This window comes from Myotis nattereri (genome assembly GCF_964212035.1).
Source record: "Myotis nattereri genome assembly, chromosome: 18".
NCBI classification, from domain to species: Eukaryota; Metazoa; Chordata; class Mammalia; order Chiroptera; family Vespertilionidae; genus Myotis; species Myotis nattereri.
Window position 1 is genome coordinate 15,007,114 of NC_138093.1, and position 26,004 is coordinate 15,033,117.

Below are 26,004 nucleotides of genomic sequence, written 5' to 3' on the forward strand. Positions count from 1 at the left end.
TTGTAAGCTGTACAGGGCTGCACAGATGTGAGGCGCCATTTGGGGGGTAGAACCGCTGGTCTGAAGGTTGGGTTGAGACAGGAAAGCAGGGGGCAGCAGGATGGGATAGAGACAGCCCAGGAGGGGAGCGGCCAGGTGCTTGGGGACTGAGATCAGAAACCAGAGATGCCTTACACCCTTGCCAGACGGAGCGTCCAGAAGACAATGCCTAAGGAAGCTGTGCTGGCCTCAGTCAACAGAGAAGTGCCCCCAGAAGTGAGGCACACAATCACCCCTAAGAATCACCTCTCACCACTGGGGCAGACCTTTTTTTTTAAATCCTCATCTGAGGATATTTTTCCATTGCTTTTATTTTATTTTATTTTATTTTTATTTTTTAAATATATTTTATTGATTTTTTACAGAGAGGAAGGGAGAGAGATAGGTAGAGAGTTAGAAACATCGATCAGTTGCTTCCTGCACACCCCCCACTGGGGATGTGCCCGCAACCAAGGTACATGCCCTTGACCGGAATAGAACCCGGGACCCTTCAGTCCGCAGGCCAACGCTCTATCCACTGAGCTAAACCGGTTTCGGCGCTTTTATTTTTATAAAAATATATGTTATTGATTTCAGAGAGGAAGGGAAAGGGAAAGAGAGAGAGAAACATCAATGATGAGAGAGAATCATTGATCAGCTGCCTCCTGTGTACCCCACGCTGGGGGATCAAGCCTGCAACCCGGGCATGTGCCCTGACCGGGAATCGAGCCGTGACCTCCTGGTTCCTAGGTCGACGCTCAACCACTGAGCCACAGGAGCTGGACTCCATTGCTTTTAGATAGAGTAGAAGTGAGGGAGGGGAAAGAGAGAGAGGGAGAGAAATATCAATGTGAGAGAAACACATCGATTGGTTGCCTTCCACACACGCCCAACAGGAGCTAGGGGACAAACCTGCAACCCAAATATGTACCTCTGACCAGGAATTGAACCCGAGACCCTTCGGTCCATGGGTGACGCTCTAACCACTGAACCACCAGCCAGAGCCAGGGGAAGACCATTTAAAGAGAGGTTTGCCTCACCAACCCCGGGGACAGCTCAAAGTCAGATCTAGGCGTTTGGAGGAAACCTGCTCACTGCACTAGTGGTAACACTCCCGGGACAGTCTGAGCCTGCAGGGGACCGGTTCCCGCAGCTCACAGAGCCCAGAGAAGCTGGCCTTTGTCCGTGCCCCTCCCACCCAGCCCAAGCGAGGCAGCCCCGAGCGGAGGGTCCCAGGGTCTGCCGTTCCAAGGCAGGCCTGTCCCACCGTGGAACCAGGTGTCATCCTGGCTCCTGACACCACCAACTGCCCTTGCTTCAGCTCCATGCTCCTGGCCCCAGTCTATCTTCCCGTGGTCATTGTCCAGCTGACCCACGCGAGCCCTCTGCTAGTGCTTGTAAGTTCAATGTGGCTTGTGAATCAGTCCTCATGTGTGTGATGGCCATTGCTTCCGGGGCAATGGCGCCTGGCAGGTAAGGGACAGAAGGGAGTGGGGGTGGTAAGGAAGCAGCACAACAGGGAAAGAGAAGAGGGGGAATCTGAGTCTTTGGGGAGCTAATGGGAATGAAACATGTTTATTCGTTCATTCATTCATGCATTCATTCAACATGTATGTAAATGTCCAAAATGCGCCAGGTACCGCTAGAGACGCAACAGTAAACAAAACACAGCCTGCTCTCAAAGAGCATTCATTCTCCCGGGAGACAGGCAATGAGACAAGACAGCTACCAAGTCGAGCACGAGCGACTTCGTCCCAAAACTGAAGCGAGAACATGAAATACATTAACTCCTGCAGGAGGTTCGGGTGTGAGCTGTAACCGGCTCTACCTATGCCCCCACCTTTGTTCCCCTGCCGGAGACTCCCACCCAGCTTTGCCTGTGAAACAAGCTCCAACTTGCACTGTAACGCCTCACTTGTTGAGTCTCCGCCCGTGAGCCTGCCCTGACTCCCCACCCCGTCTGACTTAGATCTGTTTTCTTTGCTCCTGATACACCCTGTACCCACGATATCACAGCATCTTACCCTACACTATAATTATCCATTCATGTCTCTCCCTCCAGATGGCTAATAGATGATATTGATTCAGCAGTTACTATGTGCCAGACCTTTTCTCAATCATATGACATAAACACTACTACCCCTACTTAAAAATGAGACAACGGAAGCTCATTCTAGTTAAGAGATTTGCCCTAGTATTTATCAAAAATTATTGCACAGCCCTAACAGGTTTGGCTCAGTGGATAGAGCGTCAGCCTGTGGACTGAAGGGTCCCAGGTCCGATTCCGGTCAAGGGCATGTACCTGGGTTGTGGCACATCCCCAGTAGGGAGTGTGCAGGAGGCAGCTGGTCGATGCTTCTCTCTCATCAATGCTTCTAACTCTCTATCTCTCTCCCTTCCTCTCTGCAAGAAATCAATTAAAAATATATATATATATTTAAAAATTATTGTACATATGCCTGGCTGGCGTGGCTCCACAGTTGAGCATCGACCTATGAACCGGGAGGTCATGGTTCAATTCCCAGTCAGGGAACATGCCCAGGTTGCATGCGGGCTTGATCCCCAGTGTGGGGTGTGCAGGAGGAAGCCACTCAGTGATCCTCTCTCATCATTGATGTTTCTATCTCTCCCTCTCCCTTCCTCTCTGAAATCAATAAATATATATATATATATATTTTTAAAGAGTCATTTACTGGTTTTATTTGACTGTTTTTTAACAATCTTAGCGATAAAGGTTGATGTTTATTTTTTATTTTTTAAAATATATTTTATTGATTTTTTACAGAGAGGAAGGGAGAGGGATAGAGAGGTAGAAACATCGATGAGAGAGAAACATCGATCAGCTGCCTCCTGCACACCCCGTACTGGGGATGTGCCCGCAACCCAGGTACATACCCTTGACCGGAATCGAACCTGGGACCTTTCAGTCCGCAGGCCGATGCTCTATCCACTGAGCCAAACCGGTTAGGGCAATGTTTATTTATTTTTAAAAAATATATTTTGCTCTTTCTCCGCCATCGAAGTGCGTGCGTTCCCTCCTCGTTCACCACGTCTTCCCACAAGACTTTCGGGATCAAGAGGTTCCTGGCCAAGAAACAAAAGCAAAACCAGCCCGTTCCCCAACGGACTCGGATGAAAACTGGTAATAAAATCAGGTACAGCTCGAAGAGGACACCTTGGAGAAGAACCAAACTGGGCCTAGGAGAAATCACACGTGAGAGATGACTCACATATTTATGCTGTGTCCAGGTTGCCTACACCTTTAAATGACTGAAAAGATGCTACTGTCTGGACAGTTGGGGCATTTTAATTGGAAGATTAATGGACTTGTGATTTTGCGCTGTTGATTTTTTCCCCCTGCAATAGTAGGTTGGTTCAGTAATAAATGTGTGAGACCTTTTAAAAAATAACAAATAACAAATATATATTTATTGATTTCAGAGAGGAAGGGAGAGGGAGAGACGGAAACATCAGTGATGAGAAGAATCGCTGAGTGGCCCGCGCTGTGGCCACCAGACGTCTCTGCAGAAGGAGCCATGCGCGCAGTTTCATCAGGGACCACAAGAGAAGGAACCTGCTTGTAGCCCGCAGCTCCTGCAGCCCTCAGCTCCCAGCCAAAATGCCCACCTGAAAAGCCAGAGAGGAGAGGGGAAGGGAGGGGAGGGGAAGGAGAGGAGGGGAAGGGAGGGGAGGGGAGGGGAGGGGAGGGGAGGGGAGGGGAGGGGAGGGGAGGGGAGGGTCAATAGGGACTCTTAGTCAGGGGTCAGCAGCCATGGGCTCTGGCCTCCACCCGGTCCCTAGCGAGCTTTGTGACCGTGGACAAGTCACTTCCCTACCTGGGCCTCATTTTCCACCGCTGGACAACAGAAGAGGTGGATTGATGCTCATGAAGGGATTTTCCTACCACAAGCCGGGGCCCATCCGGTGGCAGCTGGTGACCGGAGAGGAAACGCTCAGGGCCAGGTGCCCAGGTAGCTGAAGTGGGGGGCACACAGGTCAGGGAGGAGGAGTCGGCTCAAGAGACACACAGATGGGAATGTAGATATTGCTTCCAACCTCCAGTCAGCCGGCAGGGAGGGCAAGGGTGGGGGGTCGGGGGGGACAGCAGTACCGGACACTTTAAATGCCCGCTGGTGTCCTGAGGGCTGCTGGGAGCCAGTCTTCCCACACTGTCGCTATTCAGCTATGACGGGACCTTAGGCAAGTCACCTCACCTCTCCATCTCAGGTTCCTCATCTGTAAAATAGAGGTATTCGTGGTCATACCTTCAAGGCACAGAATTGTTCTGAAAAGTTCATGGCCTGCGTAGACGAGTGGGTGGCCTGCTTCTTGGAGCCTCGGTATTTCTGCCTTGGTCCCTCCCTACACAACTGCATCAGCAAGGGCCCAAGGCCGCATTCCAGACAGCAGGCCTTGACGGCTGGTCTGTTTGGCCTATAGGTAGTGACCTTGGGGGGAGGGGGGCTGTTGTAACATTTTCCTCTCCGCAGCTCTGGGCTTCAGGTTCCTGCCTGTCCTGCCACAGTCCCATGACCTTCCCTTTGACATGGAAAGGGTCACTCCCCTTTGCTGGGTGCCTCCCCTCGGTCTGAGTCAAGGGAAGTGTCTGGTGCTGGTAAGAATCTCTCCAAGGCCCTGCCCTGGAGAGGAATTGGGGGCGTGATGAGACACGCAACTTGCAACTTGGTGGAGCAGAGAGGCATCTGCTGGGAGGGTTGTTCCGTCCCCTCTCATATCCTGTAAATCAAGCCCAGCAGCTTCCCCACCCCCTGCCCCACCAGCTCGGCCTTTCCTCCTTTCCCAGCATCGCAGGAGGGTGTAGTCATCGGCCAGAGGCTGGGAGCCAGGTGTCCTTGACTCCTCCCTCCCCATGTCCTGGTCCCTCCCAAGGCCAGCCCATTCTAATTCGCTAACCTAAATCAGGCCCTGCCCACGCCTTTTTTTCTTTTATATAAATTTTTTTAAAATATATATTTCTATTGATTTCAGAGAGGAAGGGAGAGGGGGAGAGAGATAGAAACATCAATGATGAGAGAGAATCATTGATCGGCTGCCTCCTGCACACCCCACACTGGGGAGCGAGCTGCAACCCGGCACGTGCCCTGGCCGGGAATTGAACCGTGACCTCCTGGGTCATAGGTCGACGCTCAACCACTGAGCCACACCGACCACACCTCTCTTCCCTCTCAGGCGTGCATCTCCTAAACTCTAAGGTCCCCAGGAGACTTGCAGCCAGGGGAGCATTGGGCTCACCCCCTGAACCTGTTTCCAAGGCCCCTTCTCTCTGACTTCCCAGTGAGCCAGAGCCGCCCGCCTGGGCTCTCTCCTTCTGCTTCTTAAACTATCCTAAGCTCTTCCTGTTTCGTTGTTCCAGCTTCAATACACGTGCTCTCAATTCAACATAAATCAGTAAATAAATGAACAGGCCCGTCACTCCCTCCTGGGCTGTTGGCTGACACCTCCCTGACCACCTGCAGTTTTCACCTGTCCAGTCCATCCGTCTGACCACCAGCCACACGGCACCTTCCTTCACACAGCGTCCCCATGGCCCTCCAGTGCCTTCGGTGGCACCCTCCCCATTTCCTACAGTGAAACTCCCCCTTAGAAATGCAGGCAGTCCCGGGGGAGAATCTGCTCCCTCCTGAACAGGAACCAGGAACGTAACCCTCCGGCCACACCTTTGCCCCCTCTGAAATCCCCTCCGCCATCACAAATCCTATTATCCTTTAGCAGTGGTTCTCAACCTTCCTAATGCCTCGACCCTTTAACACAGTTCCTCATGTTGTGGTGGCCCCCAATTTCATTGTTACAAATTGAACATAATGAAAGCATAGTGATTCATCACAGAGACAACATGTAATTATATATGTGTTTTCCGATGGTCTTAGGCGACCCCTGTGAAAGGGTCCTTCAACCCCCCCAAAGGGGTCAAGACCTACAGGTTGAGAACCGCTGCTTTAAGGCCCAACTCACAGGCCATCTCTTCCTGTCTCTTTACTTCCTCCGCTAACTCCGCCCTGGCCATTAAGAGGGTGCTTCTAAAATTCTGCTCTGTGTGAAACTGATCCAGTTAGCTTCGGGGGTTGGGGTCCCCACAGCCCCTTTGCTGGGACCTGCTAGTTAGTATCTTCTCCCGGCCAACTCCTGCCACAGGTCTGGAAACCAACACGCTGCCCCCCTATCAGTAGCTCACAGAGGCCCCGGCTTCCCCTTGGAGCTTAATAACATGAAAATAGCTGCTATTTTTAACTGCACTCTACAATTTGAAAACCTTTCCGTTTATCTCTAGTGACTTACTTTATCCTCACAACAACCAGTAACGGGGCTAGCTACAGCTTCCACTTGGAGGAAGAGAAAGCGAGGAGGGGATCTTGTCCAAACCCCTACGCAGGCACTGGTGGAGACCCCGAGACGGGTTTCTGATCTCAGCGCCTGCCAGGGCCAAAGGTCCAGCTAAAGGAGCACTGGGCTGGGCCTCCCTCTGGCCCAGATTAAGATTAAAGAACAGGAGCCCTAGCCGGTTTGGCTCAGTGGGTAGAGAGCATCAGCCTGCAGACTGAGGGGTCCCAGGTTCGATTCCGGTCAAGGGCATGTGCCTTGGTTGCAGGCACATCCCCAGTAGGGAGTGTGCCCGAGGCAGCTGAATTGATGTTTCTCATCAATGTTTCTAACTCTCTATCCCTCTCCCTTCGTCTCTGTAAAAAATCAATAAAATATATATATTTTTAAAAAGATTAAAGAACAGGGGAGTGTGAAAGGGGCCCGCCCACTTCTGTCCTAATGGGCAGGGCCTACTGTAGAAGCCAAGGACTGCCAACGAGATGGGCGGGCGGCAACCTTAAGGCCCACAGGGGCGGGATCAGGAACTGACAACGCAACACGAATTGGTGACGAGGGGCTTCTGAGGCTCTGGAGGCTGAGTGAAATGGGGGGGAGGGACCTGTGGTCTGCATTTGGGACAATCACACCCCCACCCCCACCCTGCAGTGTCCCTGCTGGACCTGCCGTGAAGCGTGAAGGATCCGGAACATCTGTCCCGGGACAAGACAGAATGAGGAGATGTCCCTGCATCAGGGAGGCCTTGGGAGGTTCCCCGGCAACAGCCGGACAGTCCGGCGTCTGTCCTCCTCGGGCCGGGGAGGGCGAGTGGCACTGGGGAGCAGTTCTCAAAAGGAGCACATGCCCCTGACCCTTAAGGAACTTATGGGAGTGGAACAAGCCTGAAGGTGACCCACCACCAATCCTAGCCACCACCCAACCCCTGTCACCCCGGGATGGGTGGGAATGGAAGCAGTGGGCAAAGGCTGGGGCCTGAAGACCTGGGGGGCAGGGGGGGCAGGGGGAGCCTGGGGAGTTACGGGCTGGAGGGGGCAGGGTGAGAAGGCTGACTGAGGGCAATGGGAAGGACGGCCGAGGAGCGGAGGAAAGGGGTACAGCTAGAGAATGAGGGGGGGATGGCAACTTGGGCGGCAGGCAGGGAAATGAGTGTTGGGAACTGGCCAAGGAAGCAGAACTTTTCCATTTGAGAGGTGAAGGCACCAGAGGGCCACCCTGACTCCAGGGGTTCCCCAGAGGCACCTGGAGCTTTGCTTTTAGCTGGGGGGGTTCCCAGAGGAAAGAGCTGAAAAGCCACGTGCTCAGCATACCAAGAGCTGACCCCCACCCCGGAAGGGCCCAGAGCAGACCCTGGGGGGCCAAGCAGGTCTCCCCATAGGCTTCCTGCTTCCCCGCCCCGCCAGGAGCTATCCCCCAGCCCTGTTCCAGCCTCTCCTGGCTCATCTCTGCCCAGTGCCCGTAATCAAGGGAGCATCCTGGGACCTGGGGCCCCAGTGCTAAGGTGGGACAGTGGGTGGGAGGGGCCAGAAGACCTATGCTGGGCATGAGGGTTACCTGCCAGGGAGCCCAGAGAGGGTCATCGGCGCGGCCAAGGTCCCCCTGTCCTGGCCCTCCCCATCGTACCCCCTGGGCTCCCCTCCCCATCGTACCCCCTGGGCTCCTGGCTCTTTCTCTCTCTGATTCAGCCCTTTGAGAAACCTCCATGTCAGCATATCTACTTCCTGAGTGGGAAAGGAAGAGGGGGTGTTTGGGGGGACTTCCTAGCCTCCCCAGAGTCCGTTATGCAAACGAAGGAAATGGGCCCTAGAAATGAAACCGAGAAGCCCCAAATCAACGCCCTCTGGGAACCCAGGGAGGCCAGGTGTGTCGCTCCCCTAAGCCCAGCCCGCCCTCCCCAAGGCACAGAATCCCACCTGCCTCCCAGCCTGAACCCCTCCCCTGGAAACCCAAGCTTACCGTCAGCATCAGCGTCCATGCTGAGCAAGGCGAACAACAACGGTGCACAGAGTTGGGACGCCAACCCCAGACCCTGGCCCTCCCCCCACCCGAACTTGCTCCTCCCAGCCCCTCTCCAGAAGCAGCAAACCCCTTCCCAGAGCACCTCAGCCCTCTCACTGACGCTGCCTAGGAGGGAAGTCTCCCTGCGGTCTCCCTGCAGGCCCTCTTGCTGCAGAAAGCAAGCGCACAACAGGCTTTTCGAACATTTGTGGAATGTGTGGTCCCTGCTCCATCTTCAGCCAGCCCCGCCCCACCCGACCCCACAGCTGAATTCAATGAGACACAGCCGCTTACAGTGAGCGGTGCGTGACGATGCTACCCAGTGTTACATCAGCACCGGCCATCCATTCCCGGCCCTCTCCCCTCCACTAACATGCTCCACTAACCCTGGCCGGGCCTGAGGTCGCACCTCATCCTGGCCCCTAGGGGATCCCCAGGGTATCAAGAAACCCCTCCGGATGGACTTCCTAAAGCACAGCCTAAGGGAACGGGTCTTCTTGGGCAAGCCAGTGAGCAGGCCCAGGTCAGCGGGGTGGATCCCAGAGTTGGGGTACTAAGCAGTCCTGGAGCCAGGTCTGGAGCAAATGTGGATCCAGGGCGCCACCTAGTGGCTCCCTCGCCTCCCCAACCCAGAAGCCTGCTTTGGGGAGGGGTGGTCCTTTCCTCCCTCAAAAGGGAATGAGAGCCAGCTGGTGTGGCTCAGTGGATGGAGTGTGGTCCCATAGACCAAGAGGTCCCGGGTTCGACTCCTGGTCAGGGCACATGCCCAGGTTGGGTGTTTGATCCCCAGTAGGGGGTGTGCAGGAGGCAGCCGATGGGTGACACATAGATCACTGTTTCTATCTCTCCCTCTCCCTTCCTCTCTCTCTAAAAAAATCAGTAAAAAAACATGTATTTTTTTAAAAGGGGGGAATGAAAAACTTTTTTTCTTTATTTGCATTGTTGACACTATTACAGATCATAGATGTCTCCATTCTCCCCCCTTTACCTCCCCTATTTGGCCTATTCCTCCCTCCCCCCTCCCTGGCCATCACCACAGTTGTGTCCATGGGTTATACCTGTATGTCCTTTAGCTTGAAATAACGTTTGAGTGCCGAATACTGGGCATTGTGCTTCCATTGCTTTATTTAATCTCTCCCCCAGCCCCCCAAACCCCTTTAATGAGGGTAAGAAACACAAGCTCCTGGAGATTAACCTGCCCAAGATCACACTCAGCCTGGATTTGAATCCACACTCATTTTTTTCCATCTCCCAGGGTGCGGGCAAAGCAGCTGTAAGCAAATGGGGTGCTCCAGCCCAGAGGGCCTGAAGTCGTTGGGGGGCAGGGAGGGGAAAGGAGTGTAAGGGGGCATGTGTCCCTGCGCTTAGAAACCTCCCGAGTGGCAGCGCCCCCTCCAACGGCACAGCTCCCCTCCAACGGCACAGCGCCCCTCCAACGGCACAGCCCCCCTCCAACGGCACAGCCCCCCTCCAACGGCACAGCTCCCCTCCAACGGCACAGCCCCCCCTCCAAAGGCACAGCTCCCCTCCAAGGGCACAGCCCCCCTCCAACGGCACAGCTCCGGCAGCTCTCCTTTGTTTTTTGTGGATTTTCAGAGAGGGAGGGAGGGAGGGAGGGAGGAAGCAAACATGATCGGCTGCCTCCTCACACCCCCCACTAGAGATTAAGCCTGAAGCCCGGGCATGTGCCCTGACTGGAATCGAACCCGGAATGGAAACAGCAACCTTTTGGCGCACTGGACGATGCTCAAACAACCGAGCCACACCAGCCAGGGCTCCAACAGCTCTTTTTTTTAAAAAAATTACTGATTTCAGAGAGAGGAAGGGAGAGGGAGAGAGATGAAACATCAGTGATGAGAGAGAATCATTGATCGGCTGCCTCCTCCACGCCCCACATTGGCTTTCAAGATAGCAACCCCGGGCAAGTGCCCTGACCGGCAGGAATCGAAGCGTGACTTCCTGGTTCATAGGTCAACACTCAGCCACGGAGCCACGCCGCCAGGCTCCACAGCTCTTTATTGTGATCGGAGTCTGCAGTTCAAATGGGGCGGCGAGGCCGTGTGAGAAGCTGGGGAGAAAGGGGACTTCACCCTCTGGGGAGAGCTGCCTCTGAATTGACCCAAACCCCTGGGAAAGCCCTGATCGTGGGCCTCCAGCCAGCAACCCTCCAACCCAGGGGGTGCGGTCAGGCCCACGCTGGAGCAGCACACACACAGGAGAGGCGGAGAGCTCTTCGGCTTCAGAATCAGAATGCCACCCCACCCCCAAAACCAGGCTTCTCTCCCACCCCCTTTCACATTTGCCGACAACCGGACTGCCAAGGGCGGCGGCCCAGGGCCCTGAGCATTTGTGTACATTTGCATAGGTAGCAAGGCAGCCCAACGAAGGCCTTTTTCTAGCAAAAGTGGCATCAGTGCGGGGCTGGGTGACTGCGCTCCCCTCCGGGGAGGACGCCCAGGACACCCAGGAGCCAGGCGGACAGCGGCTGGAGAGTCCCCGGGAGCCGGCCGGCAGCAGCTCAGCCTCTGCGGCGGTGGCTGTGCTCCTCCCTGGGCCCCATGGGTCTGGGGCTCTGGGGGTGCTTGTCCTTCTTCCCCGACCTGTGGGGAGAGGGACAGGGCAGAAAGAGGCCTTTAGAGGACAAGGCCATGTGATGAGAAGGGGTCCCCCTGAGGAGAAGGGGGACCCCATTCCGCCTAAGGCAGGCAACACAGGCAGCCACCACCAATCATAATGGGGGCCAGACCTGGTCTCCAGGATGCAGGCCCCGGCTGGGGAGGCAGGAAGGCGGGAGCCAGCGCCCTCACCCCCTCCTCATCCCCCCCACTCCCCCGCTGAGCCAGGCAAGTGTAGGTCGGACAGGACAATTGGTGAAGAAAAATCTCCAGCCCAATGGGGATCCCTCTGGTGCATATGGCAGGGTCCTGCCCTCCAAGGCAGATGGGAAAGTAGCTGGATGCCTTCGTAAGAGAAGCCAGTGGCAGGGACTAAAGGTGGAGATACGGACTCCAACTGGAAGGCCCTGGACTCGGGACTCTTACTCCTTCACACACAGACCCCCCTTCTCCCCCTTCTCTTTTGTCCCGCCTCACCCAGCACCCCCACAGCTGCCCACCTCTTCTTCAGTGCTTTGTCCCCAAAGAAGTGGCTGAAGATGAAGTCCTCAAAGTCATCCACCTCATCGTCATCACCTGTCTGCCGCACCGCCACATCCTCCAGGCTGTCCTCCAAGGCATCCACAAAGTCCCGAAAGCGCAGGCGGTCATGGCGGAAGATGCCATCCTCACCAAAGTAAGCAGGCGAGAGGGGCAGCTCCGTGGTCAGCTGCCCGGCCCAGGGCAGCCGTGCCAGGTAGGTCCTCAGCAGAGAGGCCAGCTCCTGCTGCCGCACCGGGGCCAGCTCCATGCCAAAGAAGGCCAGGCCCTCCTGGCGGGCACACTCATGCACGCCCGAGCAGCCCTGGGGCGCCCGATACTTGTGCCTGGATAGCTCTGCCCAGGGTGGCAGAGGGTCATGCTGGTCTTTAGCCCCCTCCTTCCACTGAGGGTGCTTCTGCCTTTCTCCAGAGGAGTGGGGGCTCCCATTTTTCCTGGGGGGCTCCTTGGGGCCCTGCCACTTCCCATCCTTGCCCCGCTCCTCCGCTCTTGGCTTGCCCTCCTTCCACCTCCCGGCTGGCTCCCCGTCCTCCTTGCCCGCCCAGCTCTTCTTCCTTTCCCAGCCAAACTCCTCCTTCCTAGGCTTCCAGTGCTCAGGCTGCCGGTCCCCATGCCCGCCCCGCCTCTTCTCCTTCCCACCCCGCTCTCTGGGACTCTGGAAGTGGGGCTCCTGACTCCCGGCCTCTGAGGCGTTGCCAGGGACCCTAGGGTGCGGGCCCCAGCTCCCCAGGCCCTGCAGCTCTCGAGCCAGCCTGTGGCCCAGCTCGGTGAGGCCAGCGTGAGCTGCGTCCCCTTGGCCTGCATCCCTCAAGCTCTGCTCCAGGTCCCGCTGCACCGACCCCAGGAGCCGCTGCTGCCTCTCCAACTCTTGCCTCAATGCCTGGGCCTCGGCCTCTAGCCGTTCCTTCTGCTCTAGGAAGCCAGCGGCCGGCTCCTGCCCCTGAGCGCCTGGCTCCTTGGTGACCTTGCCACCCTGCGGGCCTCCGCCCCAGCCGAGGCACACCCCGTCTGCTCCCGGGACGCAGGCAGCCTCCAGGCCCTGGAGGCGGGCCCGCAGCTGCTGCAGCTCCGACTCCAGGGCCCGCTGTGAGGCCTCGCCGTGCTGCAGGGCCCCTCGGAGCTGCGCGTTCTCCGCTTCCAGCACTTTGGGCCGGTGCATCAGGCTCCGGAGCTCTTCCTTCTGGGCCTGGGGTGGGTAGAGGGAGGGAGGGTACCACAGGAGGCTCTTTCAGGGTGGGTCCCGTGGCTTCCACCCCGATTCTATTCAGTCCAGTGGGCAGAAGACCCTTTTATGACCTGGGACACTCCGAGGACTTGGTCCTCGTCCTCCTCCCCATTTGCCACCTGCCCCAGACCTTGGAGTCCCCAGATCCCATCACAGGTCTGACCTTTGCATCCTCATAGAAGCACACACCTCTCCCAATCACCCAGTGAGAGCCAACATGTGGCTTTCCCTGCCCGTGGCAGGTTCTTAATCCTCCGCCACACAATCTCCAGGCAGACCAGAGCAGTCATCAGAGGCGGCACATCACATGAGACGGGTAGACCAGCCCTGGCCTAAACTTGAGCATGAGGGACATCAGAGAACTAGGCAGATGGCCTGCTGCGGTGGGAAGGGAGCGGGCCCAGGTGTAAGGGTAAACAGAGGCACTTCATGTGGGGGAGGACACTAGGACAGACACCTGGCCTGGGGGGCTGGCCTCGCCCACCCCTTCCTACTGGTGCCCACCTGCAGCTGGGCCTGCAGCAGCCGGATGTCCTGGTTCTCCTTGGCCAGCTTATCCAGCAGGAGGGCCATGTTCTGCAGGCTGGGGGCACTGTCCGGAGGCGCTGAGGCCTGCAACTGCTGCCTTCGCCCATCCTGAGGGCAAAGGAGCCGGTGACCCACCCTGCCCCACAGCCCGGAACTCCCCCACAGGCCCACATGCGATGGACACAGTCACATACCTGCCCATCCCGCATCTCGTGGTCCACCGTGGCATCTGGAAAGACCTGCAGTTCCACTTCCTCCAGGGCCCCTGAGGGACAGCAAGTCCTGAGACTGGCCCCAGGGCACAGAGAGAGCACGCCTCCCACACACAACCACCTCCTGCCTGGACCCACCCAGGCCTGAGGTCCAGCCAGGTCAAGGGCCATGGGCTACTCTGAACAGCTGACAAGGCCTAACTGAGCAATCCATGTCCAGCCCCAGCACCCTACTTCTGACCCAAAGAGCCGCCCCCATCAGCCTCCCTCGGGGCTGGGAGGGGACAGACCGAACCAGCCAGGGCCCTCCCCACTCACCGCTCTCCGACTCCGAGAGGCCACCTGGGAATGGAGACAGAGCAGCTGGTGAGGCCGCAGGGGAGGGGCGGGCTGAGGTGAAGGGCAGGAGGACAGCAGAGCCCCGGGGAGAGGCTCAGGGGCCCAGGGGAGGCACCACTCACCTGAGAAGAGGAGGATCCCCAGGCCCAGCAGAACCAGGGCCCCCAGGAGGCACATGTTGAGGGAGACGCCCGGCTCCCCGCTGACAGCCTCGCCTCTGGCCTGGTCCTCCGCACCCAGGGGCCCCACAGGCTGAGGAGCACTGGGCTCCCACCCGCGCCGCCGGCGCCGCAGACCCTCCACGTCCGCGTCGGTGTCCTCCTCGCTGCTGGTGCAGCGGGCCGCCTCCCTGGTCCACGCTGGAGGAAGGGACGGGGACACAGGGAGAGGGGACAGGAAGGGAGGCACGGGGGGCCGTGAGCCCTGGCACACAGCAGGGCACGTGGAGACCCTGCCCCTGTCTGCCTGGCATCGATGACAGCCCCTGCCAGCCAGGAGGTGGGAGACGGGTCCTTCAGTCTGCCAACTACACGGGCAGCTTCATCCTGAAAGCACTGTCCTCCCTCATGCGCCTCCGTTCAACCCACAGCCACCCCCACCCTCCCGGGCCAGCCCTAACTGCCCACGTCTGCTCAGGTCCCCGGCTCTTCCCGGTGCTAAAGGTGTGGTCTCCTGACACCCTCCCCGCTCTCGGCTCTCCTCGCTGTGCACACAGTCACCCAGGGTCTTCCCCACTCGCTGACGGCCCCCCAGAGCAGATGAATCTGTAGCGCCCGCCCGGGCCTCCCTGGAGCTCCAGGTACGGACGTCTGCCTGCCCACCTTCACCCCCCACCCAGACAGGTCGACACGTAAACATCTTCACATCGCACGCCTGCATCTGCCTTGGTTCAGGAACCTCCTCAATGGCCGAGGCCCTGGCCTCTACCTCCACCCTGTCACCTTCAACAGCGATGGACTCACGCTCCTCTGCCGCACACCTTGACGCAGCCTCCTCAGCACAGGACGGGTGGCCCCCGCCCTCTGCTGAGGCTGCAGCCTGGGCCTGGAATGTTCTCTTCCTCCTCCCCCACCTACCAACAAGCCTACTTTTTGTTCCAGGCTGCACTCAGATGGCACTGCCTATGTCACCCTCTCCCCAACGATACCTGCTTCTCCTTCCCCTCAGCCTGTCCCGACTGAACCACCTTCCTCCTCCTGTGACAGCAACTTAATAATGGCTCCTTCTGCACCCCTCACAGGTCTGACTTCCATCTGGGCTCAGTCTAGTCTGCCTCTTACACAGGCCATGAGCCACCCACCAAGCGAAGAGCTGACACATGGAAGGGACTCAGGGGATGAGTTGAATCCAGAGGCAAGAAGAGGCCCAACAGCAGAGCGGAAAGAGTCAACCAGATCTCAGCCCTGCCACTTATCAGCTGTGTGACCTTGGCCAAGTCACTTAACCTCTCTGAGCCTCAGGGGTGGGGCTGAGGACTCACTGATATAAGCTAAGGAGGCGCCAAGCTACTGCGTCCTATGGCCTGGACCAGAGCGATGCTCAGAAGTGATGGCTACTCCCACAACCATCCCTTCTAGAAGGACAGCGCCAACGGGAGACCAGGAGGCCCCGCACCTGCACTGGGGGAAGAGGGCAGGCTCTGCTGGAAGCTCTGATCCTCCAGGTCCCGTGTGTCGGGTCCCAGGTCTGCCACCACGGGGGGCTCCTCCACGTCTTCCCGGACCACTGTGTCTCCGGAGCCAGGGAGCTCCGTGTCATGGCCATCACCTTCCAGAACGCCCTGATGGGGACACAGCCGTGAGCATCTCCTGGCCCTTCCCACTTCCTTCCCGCCCCCAGTGAAGGTCCTCACCTGGGTCTCCGTGTCCTCTGGGGGCATGGGACCAGAATGGGCGCTTTCACTCTGGGCGAGGGTCTCTGTAGCGGAAGGAAAAGGCCCAGAAAAAACACCACAGCCTCTCAACGCAACCTCCTCGGCAGCCCCGTGGCCCCTGCAGGCCCAGCCAGGCTGGGAGAGGCAGGACAGAGCCAGGAAGGAGTGAGGAAAGAGAATCCCACACTGAGGTTAACGTGGGAAGTAAGACTAACCAGCTCCCTTTCCCTGGTGAAATGGGGACCCGAGAACATGGAGGGGAGATGGCTGCACCCCGCCCTCAGCAAGGCCCTTTACCTGCTCCATCCAAGGTCCCAGCTAATTCCTCACCATCTTCCTGGGAGGGGCTCCAAGGGGCCGGGGGAGCTCTCTGAGGTTCTGGGTCCACCTTGGACCCGGGGCCCAGGGTCTCCACGGGCAGGCTCTGGGGGGAGGAGCGAAAGCAGGGGGTGCTGCAGAGGAGGGACGACAGGACAAACCCCGGAGCACGGGGCCCTCGCCAGGGCGCCTGGGACCAGCTGCACTGCGCCGGGGCCCGGCCCAGACACAGGAATAGAAGACACAGAGTAACGAGCTGGTCCGAGGGGAGGGGCGGGGAGGGGTCGGCTGGCACTGCAGCATCACAGCTCGACGTCGTGTGGGGCCCTTCCTGAACCTCACTTGTGCCCTGAGAACTTCCAGAGGCTCAGTGTCTGTTACACGAAGACGCACCACTGGACCCAAGCACTGGACACTGGACCAACTGCCCCCACCCAGGAGCTGGCTAGAGAGAGCCGGGCCTCCAGCACTTCCCTCCCTCCCCACAAAGGACCAGTTCTTGGTTGGCAGGTGGGAGGAGGGTAGCGAGAGAGCAAAGTCCTAAGGGTCACCGCCATGCCCCCCACGCTTCCCTGCAGCGGCCCACACAACAGGCCGCCCACTTCACGTACATCTTCTAAGCTTTTCTGGCCTTTGCGCCTCGCCCACACACCCCTCTCCCAGCAGCTGCTGGCAGAAGCCCATCCACCCCACCCCCCACCCCAGCCTGCCTGTCCTGCACGGAGCTGTCAGCCTCTTCCCTCTGCACACTCCTTCTCAGCGGGCCCATCGCCCGCGTACCCCATCCATGGCTCCCGCCCTCCCTCCCGCCACAATGCCTGGCCTTGGTATGTTTCTTTGCAATTTTCAAGTCACTTTTTCTCATGGCCACCTCTGCAAGGCCAGAACCACAACCCCGTCTTACAGGGGAGGACAGCGCGGTGAAATGCCCAGCTGTCAGCAAAGGCACCCAGGAGTCTGGCTGAGTGAGAGCAGCGTGTCCGCCCTCTTTACTGGCGAGCTTGGCCGTGTGTCCTGCTCTGGCGCCATCCGAGCTCGGATCCTCACCCCCAACTGACTCCTCCAGGGACTCCTCGCCTTCTCTCCTTCTGGCACTTCTAACACATCAAGCCACTGGGGTTCGGATCCCTTTACAAACTTTCTCCAGCCACTCCGTCCTCTGTCTGGCTGGACCCTTCCTCCTTCTCAGTGGCTAGAGGAGCACAGGAGTCCACTGGGTCCCTGCCCCACCACCTACCTGCATCACAGGATCTCTAAAACACTGTCGCTACCCAGCCACGCAGCGCTTCAGCCTCTGCCCAGGCAGCGCGTCCCGACTCCTTCAGACCCAGAGCCCTTCAGTGATTTCCCATGAGGTCTGAGTGCCAGGGCCTGGCTCTCTTCATAGGTTCTCTTCCCAGCTCTGCTCCTAACCTCCCTCCAACACTGACCTAGGTCGCAACCTTATCCACTGGGCCTCCTCAGCGTCTCCCCAGAATGGCTGACCCTCTGCTCATGCTGGTCTCCCCACCAGCACCCTTCCTGCCTTCTCTCAGCTCCTCACGGCACCAGCCCTCCTTCCGGGCATGGCCCAAGTCCCCGCACCTGACTCCTGGCCCGGTTTCCTTCTCCGCTCTCCAGTTCCTCTCGCAGGCGAGGAGGTGATGCAGGTGACCATCGGGACAAGGAAGGAACAGACCCAGAAGCAGCCTGATCCTGCAGGACCTCCCCCACCCCCACCCCCACCCCCGGTGTGCTTCCCAGGCCTGCTTTTCCTACCTCTGAGCCGGCAAGCACCCAGCTATTGTCCGAATCTGGGCAGGAGGCCATAGTCGCTGAGGCCTTGAGGCGGTCACCTGCAGAGAAGAGCTTCAGCAACCCTGCTCCCCCCTCAGGGGAGACGGGATGGAGGGAGCAGCCTTGGCTGGGTTCCCAGGTTTAACGACTGGGCAGCAGCTTCCAGAACCAGCCTGGTCCCAGCTCTTCTGGACAGGATTTGCCTTGCAAATCAGAACCTGTGGACAGCGGAGGAGAAGCCTGCCTCTCCCAGGCTCCAACAGGGTCTTGGGAAACTGAACTGACCTTGAAAGGTCAATGAAGCAGAGGCCTGGAAAGGCTTTGGGGAATAACCCAGCCAAGTCGCTCATGCTGTGGTCAGGGCAGATGAAGGCCAAAAAGTGACTGATCTGATTTGCAAAGACAAACAGCTAAGACGAGTGAGGAAAACAGGCCAGCCCTCCCTTCACCTCCGCCAGACTCTCCCACAATCATTACCTTTTCTCCCAGGGCTAGAAAGAGAAAGCTCTAGAGCAGTGGTTCTCAACCCTCCTCATGCCGCGACCCTTTAATACAGTTCCACATGTGGTGACCCCCAACCATAACATTATTTTCGTTGCTACTTCATAACTGTAATGTTGCTACTGTTATGAATCGTCATGTAAATATCTGACATGCAGGATGTATTTTCATTGTTACAAATTGAACATAATTAAAGCATAATGATTAATCACAAAAACAACATGTAATTATATATGTGTTTTCCGATGGTCTTAGGTGATCCCTGTGAAAGGGTCGTTTGACCCCCAAAGGGGTCGCGACCCACAGGTTGAGAACCGCTGCTCTAGCACCTCATTCAGCCCTAAGTCTCCCACTCACCCACCCACCACAGGCCAGTGTTGGGAACCCCTGGCCGGGTAGCTCAGTTGGTTAGAGCATCATCCTGATACACCAAGGTTGTGGGTTCCATCCCCAGTCAGGGCACATACAAGAAGCAAGCAATGAACATATAAATAAATGGAATAACAAACCAAGTTTCTCTCCCTCTCTCTTACATTAATAAATTAAAACAACACTGGCTGCACACTGGAATCACCTAAGATTCTGATCTGATTCAATTGATAATAGAGTCAGGTTCAGGCATTTAAAAAAAATATATAGCAAGAAAACAAAATCATATATATATATATATATATATATATATATATATATATGTTTTTATTGATGGAAGAGAGAGAAACAATGAGAAGCATCCATCGGCTGCCTCCTGCACACCCACTGTGGGATCAAGCTGGCAACCCCAGCATGTACCCTGACTGGGAATCGAACTAGTGACCTGTCAGTGCATGGAGTGATACTCGACCACCTGAGCCACACCGGCCAGGGCAACATGGGCCTTTTTTAAAATCTCCCGGAAGATTCTCACCTACAGGCAGCGTTGAGACTAACGGGCATAGCTTAGATCCATCTGAATGTACCTTCAGTAAATCTTCTGTCATCCTCACTCTCCATTCTAAATTCTGTTCCCTTATTAGTAACCCCCAGTTTCATCTTAGGGAACTTGAAGGTGACTGGGAAAAAGGCTTCGTGGCCACTCTCATGTATAAAGACTTTACAGTTTGCAAAAATTCGGGCTGTGGTCCTACCCCTGCTGATCTCTCTGACTTAGCAGAGTGGGAGTAGGAAGTCCCCCCAGTTTCCAAAGCCTAAAACAAAGCGGGGTAAAAAGAGAGGGACCTATCCCTTCATCCAAAGCCCAGACTGTCCCCACAGGCGGGCCAGCTGCAACTGGAACTTGGCATAAAGGTGAAGGAAGAGAAAGGCTGACCCCCTCCCCAGTCTTGACCTGTGACCCTTCAGAGGAGGATAAATAACTCCTTACTGAGGGGCTAGAAGAGTGGCAAGTGGAAAAGGACTCTGTGAGGAAACCCTGGGGAGGAAAGGGAGGCTGGGGGAGACGGATGGCAGTCCTCCTCGGAAAGCCACCCGCTGCCCTGCCATCTGAGCAGGTGTAAGGTGCACAGTGCCCTAACAACCTCCCGTGGCCCTCCAAGATCCAAGCCCAGGACAGATGTCTTCCCCAATGCCTATGCCTCCAGGCACACAAACCATCCCACCAGGAGACAGGAGAACGGCTGCCATGATACCAAGTCCAAAGGACACTCCCGACCAGTTCTGCAGGCGTCCGAGAGCCACTGCTGTGCAGCCTCCGGCTCTCAGGCCCCTCCTCCGCTCTTCTGTCACCACTCCCCGTCCCCAGCTGCCGTGTGTGCCTACTGACAGGTGGTGGCAGGAAGGCAGTGGCAGCAGCTTGGGCTGAAGTCCCTGTTTATCCCTGGCTGGGTACCGCCTGCTCAGGTCCTCCAGAACCAAGCACCATGGCAACGGGGGTGATGTCAGACCCACTGTCTCATGGAAACCAGCAACTGGTATTTGGGTCAACAAGACAAACACTTCTGAGACTCAAACAGGAGACCTTTCTGGGACCCCGGCACTGAGGGTTCTAAGCCCTGGCATCTCTCTTGGCTGGGTTCACCCAAGATTCCAAAAGATGCCCCTGTTCTCCAAGCCAGCATCTCACTGCCTTATTAGGAGGTTCCTTCTGCGGTCTAACTCCACCCTTCCCCTCGATGTTTTCAGATCTCTTTCTTACCATCCCCCCCACCCCCTCCCTTTCATTCAGGCAGGAGTCAACAAAATCGTCCTTTAAGGACTGGCAGAGACCTCTGCTATTGCTAAAAGACAGCTAAAGGGGGAGCTCTCCCGCTCTGTACAAAGCTGGGAAGCCTGGTCTAGCGCATTTCAACCCCTCCAAGAGTGGTTCCCCCAAACCTCTAGCAAAGGACCCAGGGCCACCAGTATTTGCTGGGGGACCCAGAGCAAGTTCCTGTTTTGGTCTCCATGGTCTTCCTTCTCCCCGTCCAGCAGTGACCAGCAGTGACCAGCAGTGACCAGCAGCTCTGCAGATCCCCGGCGGGGCCCACCCTTTGCGTTCCGCCTTCCTCTGCGCCGCCCTCCGTCCCACGCAGCCCTGCGGGCCCTCTCCCCGCCGGGCATTACCTGATCCGGCTTTCACTTCAGCCTTCAGCTGAACTTGGTGCGGCCTCCCCTGGTTCCCAGACCCAGAAGGGAGGGGAGTCATGTGATCAGGCACCGGCCAATGAGAAGTCAGTTTCCCCGAGGGGGCGGAAACTTTTGGCCAATAGGAGCTGGAGTTGAGAGCCGGGAGGTGGGGGACAACAGGGGGCCAGTACGGCCCAGAAAGCTGGGCTCACCTCCCGGAGGGAGGCTGGAATCCCAACAAACTGAACTGTGGGCAACCACCCCTCCTCTCCCGGTGCCCAGTTATTAGGAGGAAGACCCAAAACTGAAAGGCAAAGGGTGGCGTCTCCGAGGCCACAGGGACAGGAGCCAGGCTGGTCCCAGGATAGACACAGGCAGCTGCAGGAGGGGGGAGGGGGAGTGGCGAGTCGTGGGTTGGAAATAGCCCTCCGGCCGCCCTCCCCCCCCACTGGGCTCCTCTAAAAGGGGCGGGGCCTGAAAAGCACCCGAAGTATCTGCTGAGCCAGGTGTAGCCCGTTCCCCACCCTTGATGCTACACTCGACTCCTCACCCCAACAACTGGGGTTGCAGGGTGGGCGCTAAACCCAGAAACGCTAAAGGCACTGGCTTCCCGGAGGCCTCGGAGCGGAGCCGGAGCTCTCTCTTGGCTCGAGGCCCGGCCCAGGAATGTGCTCAGAAAAGAAACTTTCTCTTAGCGGGACGCAGGGCTGGGGTGGGGCACACAGGACTCTCCGCTCAGGCTCAGCAGAACCAGGGTTCGCTCCAGGGCAGACCTTCCTGCCACTCCCACCCCCTGGGCCGCTCAAGGCATACATCCCCCCAGTACCCTTCCCAGTGGTGACCACAGCTCATCCCAACCTTTGTGCACATAAACCGCAAGGAGTCCTTGTCTGGATTTTCACGTCGTTTTATTAATCCAACCGTACAAAAGACCCCTCCCCCCATCACATTTCTGCCACCCCTACTTTCTTCCAAACAATGGAATGAGGGACTAAGCAGATATTTCCCCAGGAGCCACTTTACAAAATGCTGAGATGGGGGGAGGCAGCACAAAAATAGCAACAGATAAGAGGGGCAAACAGAACCACAAACACAACACAAAGTTGGGGGGGGGGGGCTGCTCTCCGCGGCTTTAGAGTCAGGGGACAATGAGAGGCGGGCAGAGGCCGCTGGCTCCACCTGGGCAGGCAGTGAGTTCTGCAGCAAACCTGTCTCCTCTGCACATGCTGGGGTCCCGGCGGCCACCAACTCCTCAGGCCCGCCTTCCCCACCCCCTGGGTCATGTGTGCAGGCCCCAGGTCCACCTCTGGCAGGCAGTGCTTTAAAAATAAAAACAAATAAAGCCCAAAACTACGGCCGAGAGGAATGACAACGGCTAGAACGCCAGGCCCGAGAAGATGCAACCAATAGCAGGCGAAAGAGAAGCAACACCCTGGCTCTGAACGGCACTTCAGGACCTGGGCAATGAGGGTTCCTGCTGCCACCCCCCAACCACAGGCTGTGACGGGGATCCTTTTATCAGAAGAAATGAGGTATAAGGGCTCGGTGCCCTTTCAAGCTTTCCTTCAATCAAGCCAGGGAGGCGGGGGAATAAGGGCACCAGAAGTTGAAGACCAACGCGAATAATGTGCAACGGATGGGCAGGGTGGGGGAAGGCGGCACAACACCGAGTCCAGGCTTCCAGGACTGTCCAAACTTCAAATATTCTGGTCAGACCACATATCCCAATTTTTGGCAAAAGAACATGGTCATGAGGAGAAAAGCACAAGAGAAGCTGAGAAAGGACCAGTAACTTTGGTACCAGGGAGATCTGTCCCGACAGCACCTCTTACCTACTGTCTTGAAGCCCCAAATCACCAAGAAACTGCCGTGGCCAAGAACTCTCCTGTTTCTTCAAGCTATTTGGTTCTTTGAAGGGGGAAGAGTTAAGCAGGTTTTAGAGGAGGCAGGAGAGAGCAGGAAAAGAGGAAAATCCCTTTTTATTCCCCCACAGCTCTCTCCCAGAGCCCAGGGAAGGGCTACTGCAGGGATGGGAAGAGACCCAAACTCCTCTGGCGAGAAACCTTTACCACGTGACTCCAAAAACTAAGGCTGCAGCTGCGGGCTAGATAGGCGTGTTAGGCACAGGTGCTGGGGGCACCCATCATCTAGAGGGATCCCCCTGCCTTCCAGATCTTCCTCCAGCCTCTTTTCTCTTGCAGCCATACCCCTCGGCCTCCAGAAACATCCACCAAACAATGGCTCTGCTGGGCAGGCTTTGGTTTCCTGGATCTCTGTAGATCTCAGCGTGAAAGTTCCCAGAACTGTGAGCGATCCAGGCTCCTGCCTGTCCGACCTCAGTTCCTCTTCTGCCCTCAGGAGACACCGCACTTCTGCTCCGGGGATGGAAAGCCAGTGGAAACAAAGGACCAAGAGCCAGACACGGGAACAGCCGCCCTGGGAGAGCAGGGAGGAAGGTACACGCTTCCCTGGGTCACCGCGCCAGCATCACCCATCGTTGGCAGCCACCAGCTGTCCCATGCCCTCGCGGATGTACACAGACTGGATCTCCTTGGTCTTGAGGCAGAGGTCACAGGCCCAGACGGCAGAGGCCTCGGTGGTCAGCAGTCCGTAGGCGCTCTCGGTCATGCCCGTGCACTCCCGGTGGAACCACTTCTGGCAGGAGGCCTCGCACAGAATGGCATCCTGGTCATCGTTCACCTCACTCCGACACGCACCACACGGATACACCAGGCCCGGAGGAGGCTGGGGCCCCGAGCCCCCACCTGCCTTGCCAGGGGGTGCCAGGCTGTTGGCATCGGGAGTGCCCCCACCCCGCCCACTGCTGTTTGGGGGGAAGCTGGGCTGACTCCCATTAACAGCAGCAGCTGGGGAGCCCGTGTGGGGCTCCTGGGGAAAAGCAGTGGGCGCGGGTGGATTCAGGGGCTTCCCCCCATCCTCCACACCAGGGCCAGGAAAGCCAGGGTCCGGACCAGGGAAGGGACTTGTGTTGGGGGGCAGGCTGGGGAGCCCCTGACCAGGTCTCTGAAGAGGAGAGGGGCCAAACGGCGCCCCTGGCTGGGCAAAGCGTTGGGGGAGAGGAGGACCCAGCTCCCCTCGGGAAGGCTGCCCCATGGTGGGCGAGATCATGGGGCCAAACCCCCCCACTGGGCCTGGCATCATCTGCCCACCAGGAGGGCTAAAGTTTTGACCCAGAGGCTGGTTGAAGGGTTGGCTGGAAAAGTTCATGTTGCCTGGGGGTGGGTAGCCAGGGCCCTGGGGGGGCATGTTGAAAGCAGGGCCCATAGCGTTGGGAGGGAAAGGGGGGTGTTGTCGACGAAGAGGCTGGGGACCCCCTCCACCTCCGGTGCCATAGCCTGGGGGTACTTGGCCTGCCATGCCCCCTTGCACACGGAAGCCTCCAAAGGGGACAGGACTGCCAAGGAATGGAGGGGCTGCGCCCCCCACCTTAGGGGCTCCGAAGTCATCCTCAAAGGGGTTGGATGCAACCAGGTGATCCACCATAGGAGTCGGGGGTGGCGCAAACTCCGTCAGATGTGAGTATGCAGGGCCCTGGTGGAACAGAGGAGGGAAAGGGGGTCATGGAGGGAAGCGCAGAGCTAAACCAGAACACCAGAAACACACTCCACGTTTTGCAGGCTGGCTCCAGCCAGCCCAGCTCTAAAAATCAAGACGGACCTTAGAATGCAACAGAGATGCAGAAGGCCCAGCACACTGCGCTAACTGCATTTTGAAAACAGGCAGGACGAGGCTGGAATCCCAGCCCTGACACTGGAGAACCTCCAGACCCTGGAGCAAGTATTTAACTTTCTTAAGCCTCACACGCCTCATCTGTACAACACCTTCCCACCTCCCCACACTCACACAGCTGGAGCACTCCAGCACGAGCCCTGGCGCCCAGAGGGTAAGGGGCCGGTGTGAGGGCACCAGGACAGGAAAAATGGGAGAAGAGTCTGACCCTGGCTGATGGGATCTTCGCGCAAATCATCTCATCCTCCGCCCCTGACAAATGTGTTATGAAGCTGAAGGAAAGGACCAGACACAGCGAGAGAGAGAGAGAACTTTCTCTTCTCCCCGGACCGACCAGGACACAGACGTTGGAGTGACAGCGTGCAGGGCGGGGCGCCGGGAGCCCTCCCGCCCACCAACCACCACGCACCTGAGTATTTGACTTCCTTCGCTTCTTTTCTGGGCTCTTCATTTGCAAACCTGGACAAGCAGCACAAGGCAAACACAAACAGGTTTCCCTGGGGCTCCCGACCCCCCTTCTCCCAGCCGTGCTCGGAGGAACTCCCCAACTTCGCATGCGCTTGCTTATTACCCAACAAGTAAACACTAGCAAAGGTGTAACGTGAACAGTAAATCGTGTTCCCACTCTCGGCTGCTGCTTCCTTCACATGAGACGTCCTCTCTCTCGAAAGCCTCCGATTTCCAAGCGGCTCCGGAATTCCAAACCCGAGGGCCCTCGATCTGACACCTGCCCCGACTCCTGGAGGGCTTCACCCCCCATCTTCCCAGGCCCCTCGGCCTGAGGACCCCCGTCTCCCCACCCGCCCAGCCTTTCTCCGAGGCCCCCACGTCCCGGGCTTCTCCAGCCCGCGCCCTCCTCCGCGCTCTCACCGGCCTTGCCCTGCTTCCTCCCGGTGCTGGGCGGCGCGGGGGGCGGCGCGGGACCACCGCCTCCCTCCAGCTTGTCCGGTGGGGGCGGCGCCGAGGCGGCCATGGAGCGGGGGACCCGGGTCAGCGGCGGCGGGAGACGGACGCGCCCTCGGGTCGCACCATCGCCCGGAAAGGGTGTCGGGGGCAGCCCAGCCCCCGCGCGGCGGCCACCCAGAGGGCGGCGAGGGGCAGGCGCCGAGCCGGAGCGCCCACTCGCCTTCCTCCCGGCCTCCCTGCCCGCCCGCGGCCGCAGCCACCGGAACCGGAAGTCGGCCCGGCCGCCTCCTATGAGCCGGCTGGGGAGGCGGGGCCTGGGCTAGTCCCTCCCAGCGCGCCGCGGGGGGCGGGGGGGCGCCGTACCACTGCTCCACCCGGGCGGGCAGGCGGGAGCGGCCGCCGCCCCCTCCCACGACCGCCGCCGAAGGGCGCACGCCCGGGACCGCGGTGCCCACTGCAAACTCGCACGTCGCCCCGGACGGTGGTCCCCAAGGTGCCGCCCTGCCACCCTCCCGGCGCACCCGTGCT

General features: G+C 58.1%; 2 protein-coding genes and 1 long non-coding RNA gene across 6 annotated transcripts; 1 reads left to right on the forward strand and 2 right to left on the reverse strand.

Annotated features, from left to right (window-relative positions):
* Nucleotides 1-1,477: 1,477 nt before the first annotated feature.
* Nucleotides 1,478-3,370, forward strand: LOC308534707 (large ribosomal subunit protein eL39-like; the record flags this gene model as incomplete). The annotated part of the gene is made up of 2 exons (XM_081113274.1): nucleotides 1,478-1,491; nucleotides 3,042-3,370. 2 exons carry the CDS (start codon nucleotides 1,478-1,480, stop codon nucleotides 3,241-3,243), a joined length of 216 nt encoding a protein of 71 aa, XP_080969400.1. The 3' UTR covers nucleotides 3,244-3,370.
* A 49-nt stretch (nucleotides 3,371-3,419) lies between these two features.
* On the reverse strand, nucleotides 3,420-4,751 carry LOC308534062. The gene is made up of 3 exons (XR_013997149.1): nucleotides 4,130-4,751; nucleotides 3,855-3,993; nucleotides 3,420-3,645 (listed from the first exon to the last, which is right to left on the reverse strand). It is a non-coding gene; the product is annotated as an uncharacterized lncRNA (long non-coding RNA).
* Nucleotides 4,752-10,124: 5,373 nt separating this feature from the next.
* On the reverse strand, nucleotides 10,125-25,617 carry PBXIP1 (PBX homeobox interacting protein 1). 4 transcript variants are annotated; one of them, XM_081112350.1, is made up of 13 exons: nucleotides 25,441-25,617; nucleotides 24,980-25,029; nucleotides 24,237-24,372; nucleotides 17,761-17,816; nucleotides 15,982-16,108; nucleotides 15,664-15,728; nucleotides 15,426-15,591; nucleotides 13,934-14,170; nucleotides 13,791-13,814; nucleotides 13,455-13,525; nucleotides 13,237-13,368; nucleotides 11,468-12,693; nucleotides 10,125-10,952 (listed from the first exon to the last, which is right to left on the reverse strand). In XM_081112350.1, the coding sequence occupies exons 1-13, from the start codon at nucleotides 25,541-25,543 to the stop codon at nucleotides 10,871-10,873; spliced, it is 2,475 nt and encodes an 824-aa protein (XP_080968476.1). In that variant the 5' UTR covers nucleotides 25,544-25,617; the 3' UTR covers nucleotides 10,125-10,870. The 4 variants fall into 4 exon arrangements, with proteins under 4 accessions (XP_080968476.1, XP_080968474.1, XP_080968475.1 ...); XM_081112348.1 differs by lacking the exons at nucleotides 24,237-24,372; nucleotides 24,980-25,029; nucleotides 25,441-25,617 and adding an exon at nucleotides 20,818-20,875 and having other exon boundaries at nucleotides 17,761-17,837; XM_081112349.1 differs by lacking the exons at nucleotides 24,237-24,372; nucleotides 24,980-25,029; nucleotides 25,441-25,617 and adding an exon at nucleotides 20,818-20,868 and having other exon boundaries at nucleotides 13,455-13,514; nucleotides 17,761-17,837.
* Between the last annotated feature and the right edge of the window lie 387 nt (nucleotides 25,618-26,004).

Excerpts from the sequence above, each read along its gene's own strand:
- PBXIP1 (XM_081112350.1), bottom strand. The coding sequence starts at position 25,543 with ATGGCCGCCTCGGCGCCGCCCCCACCGGACAAGCTGGAGGGAGGCGGT. Across the intron at positions 17,817-24,236 it reads AGCCCCTCCATTCCTTGGCA|CGACTATGGCCTCCTGCCCA; the intron begins GTCCTGTCCCCT and ends TCAAGGCCTCAG. Across the intron at positions 14,171-15,425 it reads GCCCTCTTCCCCCAGTGCAG|CGTGGACCAGGGAGGCGGCC; the intron begins GTGCGGGGCCTC and ends CCCTTCCTCCAG.